Source organism: Cariama cristata, unplaced genomic scaffold (genome assembly GCF_000690535.1).
Source record: "Cariama cristata isolate BGI_N322 unplaced genomic scaffold, ASM69053v1 scaffold11721, whole genome shotgun sequence".
NCBI classification, from domain to species: domain Eukaryota; kingdom Metazoa; phylum Chordata; class Aves; order Cariamiformes; family Cariamidae; genus Cariama; species Cariama cristata.
Window position 1 is genome coordinate 111,339 of NW_009598766.1, and position 9,771 is coordinate 121,109.

The following is a 9,771-nucleotide window of genomic DNA, read 5'->3' on the forward strand; positions in this document are numbered from 1 at the left end:
GTGAGGAGATGTCAATCACTGGAGTTTATCCATGGGCCCGAGGATTTTGTTTACCACATGAATTAGTCAGGGATTAAGAGTCACTGGGATAAAGCAGGGGGTTCCAGACAGAAACCAAAAAACTTCTGAGCTCCCCCACTGACTCACTGTATAGCTTTGGAAAAGTCACTTCATTAACTCGAGACCTTTTCTACTAGCCCCACGTATGTCCTTTGAGGATTCATTAGTTAATGTTTGCACGGGGCTTTGGACATGCCGACAGCTAGAAGTGCGCAGCCTCCCAGTAAGTTGGTTTAAGATGTTTGAGCATACAAATGCAAAATAAGGGTGATCTTTTCAAATGTCAAGCCTGAAAAAGGATCAGTGTTTGTAAATCTAGATGTGCCTTCTCTTCAGAAATGCTTATCACCAGGCCGCATCTTGTTTTTAGGAAACTGCATATCAAATAAACACACGTAAAGCCTCTAACGGACTAGGTATGTCTCCTTTTCTCCATGTATTGGAATATATGAAGAAAACATCTGTGAAATAGAGGGTTATAGTTGGAAAACAGGAAGAAAGCAGGGCTGGTGGTCTGTGCTCTACATTCACCCCAGTTTTGAAGGGGTGATGGCAATGAGGGGAGCTCTTTAACAGCCTCTTAATGGAGGCTTCCTCATTTCCTTCGGCTTATTTAAAAGGTGCTCCGTTCAGTTCCTCTTTGGGCTGTAGTTATCTAAAGTATCACTTGTGAAATTAATTTCATATACGTTTGAAAGCTCAAAATTTCAAAAGAACAACGCATAGCAAATAGGTTAAAGGCTTTGCAAGATTTTTCTAGATCTTCTGTATGAGATTTCTGGATGTATTTGAATGGAGGCACTATTATTCAAGGTAGCTATTACCACCAATTGTTGACAGCTTAACGGATCGCAAGCTCAATGCACATACAACAGACATGAGAACTGTATATTCCAGAACAGCAGCAGGAGCTGACAAAAAAGAGTACCCAGAAGAACACCACATCAAACAGGTGCTTAAGGGCAGCTTTCAGTCTTCTACGTTTTATCACTTGAGTATTGCACAAGATCTAGCTAACTACAGGCACTAAGAAACATCGTCCATCTCCAGCTATTCCCACTACGCTTCAACTAACAAAGGAATAATAGTAGCACAATGGATATCTGAATATAGCTGCACAAATCTCTATTTTCAGATTCTTTGCTTTCAGTACAAAGAAAGGACTAGAGGGATGCAAGAAAAAAAAAAACCACACACACACCCCCCATACTCTGCTTCATGTAATGGTTACAAGAGAAGGATATGTTCATTTTCTGTTCCTATGCAACTGTGAATCGCTGTCAGACTTCTGTGGAAGGAGACATTTCTAATCCTTCTCCACACCAGAGAACGTGTATATTGGGGAACTCCTTAACCCACAGAAGAGAGGTGGCTATTGCAGCAGTTTTTGAGTACTTTGAGTGTGCAGGAAGAGTAAAGGGCATTATCTGTTTTCATCATAGCATCTGGGTAGCAAGGGAGCACATGCATTCATGTGTACAACACATGTACTTTCCATAGGAATTCTTTCAAAAATCAGGTTTCTGAGTCTCTATTTGAATGGTAAAGGACTCAAATGAACTAGTCAGCGAAACGTTCACTGAACTTCTATCTTGTTAATGGAATAACAAGAACCAAGAAACAACTCAAGTTTAACCGCTGCCACCACATTACTGATGCGATGACAGCGGTTCTTGAAGACTGTGTTCACTGATATTTTTTCAGCTTCCATTCTGCCTGTACCCACGCAGCTCTGAAGAGACCACAGTGTTCTCTTTAATCAATATCAGGATTTTTAAATTTGCAAGTAGAGAGCTGACATTCTTCCTAAGTTGTTGCTTTTTTTTCACCCCCTACTTTGGAGTGCTAAGCCCAGACTGAGCGATGCTGCTAGTTAGAGAGAACAAGAACAGTACATTAATAATCTTTGGTTTGTAATTACATGTAGGTGTCTTAATGTCTGTAATGTTCTATTATTGGTTTTCAGACCATTAGCTCAGTTAAGAACATAGTTTACAGCTGAATTTGCTGTAAGTAATGGAAAAGACTAAATGGATTATCATCTATAAATGAAGGCTGCTCCTCAGATAATGTTTTTGAGCCATAGCTGGCTTCCTTCTGCTGGGGAGATAGAGAGGTCTGAGATTGGGAAGAGTAACCCACCACAAAAGGGCCATATTTTAGCCGTCTCTTCCCACTTGTTGGTTAATTCCCTACACACAACCATTAGCTGCGACAAAGATGGCACAGATTTTTTTCTAAGTCTCCCAGAAGCCTTTCCGTTCCAATCAGCCCATTTCTGCTAAACAAGAGAGGGTGCCCATTAAGTCAAAAGTGTACCTCCGTAATTCATTCATGACCTTGAATGCCTTTCTCATGTGAGAGGGGTTCACTGTCACCGTGCGCTGGTCCTTTTCATCTTCAGCTGCCTCAGAGGATCGGGAACTCTGCTTAATGCTAAAAACAGGGACAAAAAAAGGAGTAGAAAGTTTGATTCAATGACACTTTAGGGAAAAAAAAAAACCCTATCATAAAACTGCAGCACAGGGTATTATGCACAGAGTTACTTGCATGTTTGTTAGTCAGCTCAGGTTCATCACATGAAGAGCATTACAGAATGCAGCTACTTCTGCATGGATGTTGAAAGCCAACCCAGCCCACATTTCAGTCAGCAGGGAAGAAAAGGAAAAAGTGCCAAACACTTGAGGACAAAGCCCAACCTTACAGGCTTCAGGCCAGGAAAGCAGTATAAGTTGAAATTCAAGCCAGAACATAATTGCCTCACTGAATAGAAATAGACTTCAGCACCGGGAACTACAAGAGTACCACAGAAACTTTAACATCCATACAGAGAAAGAGAAGTTTAGTCTTCAATGTCCCATCTGAAAAACGCAAGCATACAATACATGAATTGTACCTTCTTCTATGGAGGCAAGTAGAAAAGGGCTATTAAAACTCCCTGCACAGCTTCCAAAGCATTAGCTTTACAGAGGCTACATCCCATTTCCATTTTAGAAATAGGTCTATTTAGTGCCATTGAAACATATAGAAAGAATTATTAAACCAGACCTTCCTACCAGAACCACCAGCTCTATAGGTAATGTCAAACCAGATGTACCCAGTTATCTGCTGTGTTTAACCAGGCCAACAGGTGCCTAAGGCACATACGTGTCCTCATTACTTTGTTGGGAGCATTGGCTCTTTATATAGAATTGACATCGGGTCAATATCTCTACCTCCCTGATCTGAAAGTGTGTGAAATAACTCGGAGCTAAAGGTTTCTACCTATGAAAAAAGCAGCACTTAGAGCAAGGTCCCTGTTCTGGTTCCACCCATGGCTCACCCCTCAAACCTGCTAGCAGGCAAACACAAACCAGGTAAGTCAAGCAAGGTTGTCCATGTCGAAAGTCAATCCCAAGAGAACGGCAGACTTTAGGAGGTAACTCTATCGCTGCCATGCACTTGGTTGGAGACCTTCTCGGAGCTTTCCTTCCAAAGGATCGTCTCCCTCAGCTTCACATTTGTCCCCTTCTCCCTGCCACCTTTCTTAGTTGGGCTTGTATCACAATAAAAAAGGCTGAATCGGGTTAAATTAACAGTCTGGGCAGCCCAGCGTGCTGGCTCTATGGCTGACGTGAAGATGATGTCTGAAGAAGGGTACAAAGCCAGGGGAGCATGGAAGGATCTTTCCCCCGAACAGCCTGCCAGCCTCTGCTAAGGTGTGTATACATTCACATATATATCTATATATACATGTATACTCACACACAGTGACTTTTCCTTTGGAAAAAACACAATTATTCACAATTTACAACCCCTTGACAGTGTGAAGCCCTCGCCAAACAATCACACCCTCCCTGTTGCCTGCTCCAGACCTGTGGTTGTTACTAGCACCGCATCCCTTGTGCCCACACGAAGCTCTTTGCCCCCCCAGCTGTCCTCGGTGGGCTGCATTGTCCTTCGTCCAGAAACAAGACTCTGACAAGCCGCCAAGCTGCACGCAGCTCGAATACACGCCTGCATACTGAGCGGCCTCCAGCTTTGTGCCCGAGACAAAGGTTAATGCCAAAAACCAGCCAAGTCCAATTCTTTCACTTTGCTGAGCAAGTGAAATATTTTCAGTCATAAGCGAAGCCGCAAGGCTGAGCACATCACTCAGCACACGTCCCAGTGAAGGAGACAACTTCCCAGACTGTGTTACAGCCATCATCCAATTAGCTTAGTATGGTTGGATTAAAAGAAAAAAAAAAAAAAATCAGAAAGAAGAGTACCTCTTGTTAAATGTTCAGTATTCAAGGGACTGGTACCAGGCAACGACACAACCAGCTTTTCTGTCCCCAAAGAAAGCTGAACTCGTTCTGTGCCACACATACTGCCAGCGGCGTTCACGGGCACGGAGCAGCGGCAGCACTCGGCTCTTCCCCAAGTCTGTGCACCCCAGCGAGGGAGTCTCCTTGCTCCAGGGACGCAGCCGAATTCAGCTAAGCCTCAGTGTTGTATCTCCAAAAAGCTCTGGCTGAAATCTTAGGCCAAGTGAAGTTGGACCACAGCTTTAAACACCCCAGCGTAACCCTTGCTTTTTAAACAGCTAAACCTGTCCTTGCGGCACACCGGAGCCAAGGAGTGAGAAATGAGGCTCTGGAAGTGCAAGTGACTTCACTGAGCTTTCAGTCTCCAAAGTCGAAACACTCACAGGAAGCAAACAAAACAAACAAAAAAGAAAGAAAAAAGGGGGAAAAAAAGTGAAATCGAAAGGCAGCAGGCAGGGACAGCTGTACCCATCACTCCTGGCGCAGGAGCTTCGGTCATCATCAAAGACAGACCTCACGGGATCCAAACTCAAGTGATGCACACAAAAATCACGGGGCTTCTTTAATAAGAAAAAAAACACTGAGACTTATTAGCAGTCCAGTGCCAGAGACTAAAGATTCATTATGTTCAAACTTTCCCACTGGCAAAAAATACAGTTCAAAGGACACAGCAAGTTTCATTGAACACCAAAGTAAATGTCAGACCAACAAGCCTTCATAAAGCCTCAACTCCACCAACATTTGTCTGTGTATTTTAAAAGCAAAAACCTTGCTTCAGAATTTCTGAAAAAGATCAATCAGTTCTTCCTAAAAAGCATGAAAAGTAACTTTTTTAAAAGCATCCTAAAAGACATCCTCAGCTTTATTAGCAGGGGTGGATTTCACATTTTGCCAAAGGCTCACCATAAGAAAATACTGCAGATTGTCTGGTTAAAGACTTGTTTCAAAAAAATAAAGATATGCTATTTAAAGTTTTTCCAAATGACTCATATAAAAAACACATTTGAAAAATTAATGGCCAAGAGCCTTTAACTCATCTTTGAGACTGACTCAGCTTCCACAGAACTGTGTTCCAGTAATGGACGGAGGATGATTTTATCTGCAAGAAAGATTTCACACCCCCATGCACGCACCCTCAGAGATCTCCAACACATTTGCAACGTAAAAATGCAAGAATCTAAATGCTCCAAGCAAACGCAACCTGCCACAAACCAAAAACTGCCCCTGAGAAGACCAAAACAGTGCATTGCAAGCCCTTTTCTGACCTTTTTTTTTCCCCATAACACTAAGAATTATTTCACTTATTCCACTGTTGTTATATTAATGGAGCAAAGCAAAGGAGGAACAGGGTCCTCTGATCAAAGGCGCTGGCCAAGACCACCCGAACGTGCTGGAGCCCCTGCATCCCGTGACCACAGAGATCTTCCCCCCAGCACCTTCACATTTGCCTAGCTGATGTCCTACTACACCAATGGGACTCGCAAGCCGGCTGCCAGGAGCAATTTGTTCTATTCCTGGTGCTCTATCCGAGGCCGTGCACCCAGTGAATGGACAAATGATTTAATTTCCCTGGGCCAAATGAACATCCTCGTTAGGGACACAGCAGGATTCTCCTAAAATAAGCAAAGAGGCTCCTACTTTCAGAAAGCGCCAACCTCACCGCCACCTCCTGCGTGACCTTTCACCGCTGTCCCCAAGTACAGCAAGCGAACCCTGATCAGAGTCCCCAATTAAGGCAGCGAAGCTAATCACAACCCCACTTACACCGTGTTCCCCCTCTCCCAGACCCACTAGCAGGGCTCCGCTCAAGCCACCCGCGGGCTCCCGGCACAGCTCCTGCCCTGTGCAGCCACATACCAACCGACAGAAAGGTATTTTAAAACCCCATAACCCGTAGCTCTGCTGTATGCATGTATCAACTATAAAGTTGGGTTGCCTTAGTTACCAGCAATAATTACAGATGTCTTTGTAGATTACGTGAAAGAATAAAAGCCTTCCTTCGAGCTAAACTGTCCCCTGGCAAGATTATTGCTGTGCAGAGAGCTGGTAAACCCCAGGAACAAAAAATCTCAGCTCTGCCAAAACCAATTCTACTACTGGCTTTACCGGAGCCAGGAGTTCACCCTAAAGGAGGGGCAGATCTCAAACGCGGTCTCCTTCGGAGCAGAGATGAATGAGCTTCTGCTCATGTTTCTGGGAGAACAGCCGCCGGGCTCAGCTCCCAGCCCAGACGTGGACACCACGAAGGTCCCTCTCCACCAGGCTCTCACATCAGAGAGATGATGGGACTCCAGATACATCCAGTCCAGCCCAGCCACATCCCACTGTGCAGCACTGGAAGGGGGTCTCTGGGAGCTGCTCACACCCTCCTGCCTGCACACCCCAGGCTGAGGTCTCTTCTCCCCGGTCGTCCCATCACACCGCCGAGCTTCAGTCCCGCAAGGTTGGCCAAAGAGTCAACAGGACTCGGTGACCTGCCTTCCCGCAGCACGTGCAATCCAACACCTCCGCAGGCACTTCATATCCTTACATTAACTTACACGTGACACGCTAACTGTAAATTTTCAAAGCCTGTGGATCTTCTTTGTGGGATACGTTACAATCATCACCGTGAAATGGCAACCTCAGAAACTGAGAGGTTTGACATAGCCCTAATCTAAAAATGTGACAGATGCCCAATAGCAGTTACTAGTGTTCAAAACTTAAATGCCTCTACTAAGATAAATGGAGACCAAAATATTAATCTAGTCTTAGCAAAATGAAAAATCATTTTACCTTAACCAGCTTAATTCTCTGTTTAGAATCAATGGCCAAAGTCATGGTGCAAATACATTATGCCCAATAGTTTTATTCTTTGACTCAGGCAGACACAGTATAAAAAAGATGCCAGTGTAATGGCATATTTATAAAAATCTCAATTTCTGAATTTGTCTTTAGGTATATAAAAAGATAGTAAAAAAATGTGACTGAGGTAATCCAAATACCAAGATGGATTTTGAGAGGATTTCAGAGAAACATATTATGATTAAAACATATGGGATGTAGCGTAATGGAAAGGATTTATTTTTTTTTTAATAGCAATATTTTTTTCCTATTTTGTTGAATTTTTTCAGTGTCTACATCAACATGGAGACATTAGCTTAGAAAAACCACACAATTGGTATACAAGAGATCCCCAAAAGGATAGTCATATCAAAGGAGACCTCAGGGGAAAAGCAGACTTCAGGAACTACTGAGAAGAAAAGTCGTTGCTGACAGCAATGGAAACAACACAAAATAACTCAAATATGACAATACCATTTGCTTTCAAAGGCAAATATTGTATTTCTCAAACAAATACTATGAAGACACCACCCCCACTAAAAGATAAAGTTAAAATTAAGGCATTTTAATTCTTTAACCAAAAAAAATTAACATTCCGGGGTTGTTTTCCTATTCAAACACACCTCGCAAATTCAAAACCAGAGTACCATGCCGGATCATACAGCCTTATGCAATTTCTCCATAAAATGGAAGTCCCTATCGGCACGGTAAAAGAAAATCAGGATTCTGAAATAATTTATTGCCAAATGTGAATGCTTCAGGTTAAATCCGCTTTGCCCCCCACTGCTTCTGCCCACACGCAATGACATGGGCACATGATACCACTGAACAACTTGGATGTGCAAGTTATCAGGATATTTGAGTCCGGGCAGGCTCAGGACCAGAGTCAGAGGTGATGCCAGCACCAAGAACATGTTCCTCACCGACTACAAAAATGGAAAAAGCAATAACACTTAAAACCAGGGGGAATTCTGTCGTCATGAAAGTCACAGAGTGTAAAATTTGAGACCTAATCTGCATGACACAGATCTGAGTTGAAACATGGGGCAAAAGTACAAAAACAGGAATAGGACCAGCCCACGGTGCTCGCCCACCAAGGTCATTTTTTAATACCTCCTCCCAGGACTTGCTCAGAGCAGGCAATGCAGCCTCGGCACCGTCCCACACAACGTGCCCTTTTGAACAAGAAAGCAGGAGAATATTTCCAGCTTTCCCTGCCAAGAGTCAAACCCCACATCGTTACTGCCTGTGACCAGTTCAGGACCGCCTTCCTTTTCCCGAAAACTAGAAATACAAGCAGCTATTTGGGTAATCATTCCTCACTTGCAGAGGCAGAGAACGTGCTGATGGGGACAGTCCTTCATGCCCTAAAAACAGATGGTCTGGAAAAAAAAAAAGGACGAGGTAAAACAGTCCAGGTACTTTCCCAGTGACTTTTCCACCGCTGTATCCCCAGCAAAAGGCCTCCAGTCAAATCAGACCATTGTGGGTAATCATAAAAAAAGGTAAGAAGTAATAGTGCCAAGGATGATCCTAGCCTGGGGTATCAAACCAGCTGCACTCCAATTCCTCCAACATTAGACTTACTTATATATAAAAATAAGAAAAAAAGAAGGAAAACCCATTCCATGGGGTAGCATCTAGCAAGACAAGCTAAGATTTCACTGCACTTGAAATTAATTAGTATCTGGATTAATAACCAGAGGTGTCCATTCACTCCTTTACAGGAAGCAGAAGCCCTACAATCTAACTTAAAGAGAGATGTGGCAGGCTGAAAGTTTTGGGTTGCACTTAAATACACAAACAATTGCAACCCTTGAGCCACATAAGGGTAGAAAGCTGCCCTTCGGAGCTTGGAAAGCAATTCCCACAGGCTGCTGCAAGTGTTTTCCCTCAACAGAGAGAAAATTTCCAGAATTTGGGGGTTGACCCCAGCCTGCTTTTCCCAATGTACCATATTTAAATAAAATTTCTGTCAAGCCCTGACGACTAGTGCTACCAGCAGGTCAAGCCCCTTCTCTGTTCCCCCACCCCCTGCAAGGTCACCAGCACAAAAGGAAGCATTCAGCATATCCTGTTTTTTTAAAAAATACTAAAAAAAAAAAAAAAGCTTAATGTTTAGTTTGAAGGAGAACAAGCGAGCTTCTGGTGTGCGAAAGGCACCTCGACAGAGGGGAGGAAGAACGAAGGCAGGGCAGAAACACTGAACATCTCTCTGGCATCCGCAAAGTCCCCGTGCAGCGATAACCTCTTCCGTGCGGTCGGTGGACACCAGGTCGACTCCACGGGCACTTCTGCACACGTGTTTTGGAGCAAAATAGCTGCCTTGCAGGAAATAAAGTATATATGGCCCCGCTACCGTGCGAGGGAGACACGGGATCCCCTCCCGCCTGCCGTAACACCCGCGCAGCGTACAGCTTCCACAGACACAGACAGGTAAACCGACCCCCTGAAAGCCCCACAGACGTTACAGGTTTTCATTCATTACTCAGAAAAGCAGCAGATAGCAGTGGGTACGTCTTCAATCGAATGACAAAGTCTGCTGCTGGAGGTTCAAGGTACAAGCAAGGCAGACACAAGCCCAGCGTCTTGTGAGGCA

The 9,771-nt window shown here is 44.0% G+C and overlaps 1 protein-coding gene across 1 annotated transcript in view; it reads right to left on the reverse strand.

Moving 5' to 3' along the window:
* KLHL3 (kelch-like family member 3) overlaps positions 1–2,492 on the reverse strand; it is a 38,450-nt gene extending 35,958 nt beyond the window's left edge. Inside the window, exon 1 of the mRNA XM_009709433.1 lies at positions 2,380–2,492. Coding sequence (XP_009707735.1) covers positions 2,380–2,417 — 38 coding nt within the window. The 5' untranslated portion in view covers positions 2,418–2,492. The remainder of the gene's footprint in view (positions 1–2,379) is intronic.
* Positions 2,493–9,771: the final 7,279 nt, after the last annotated feature.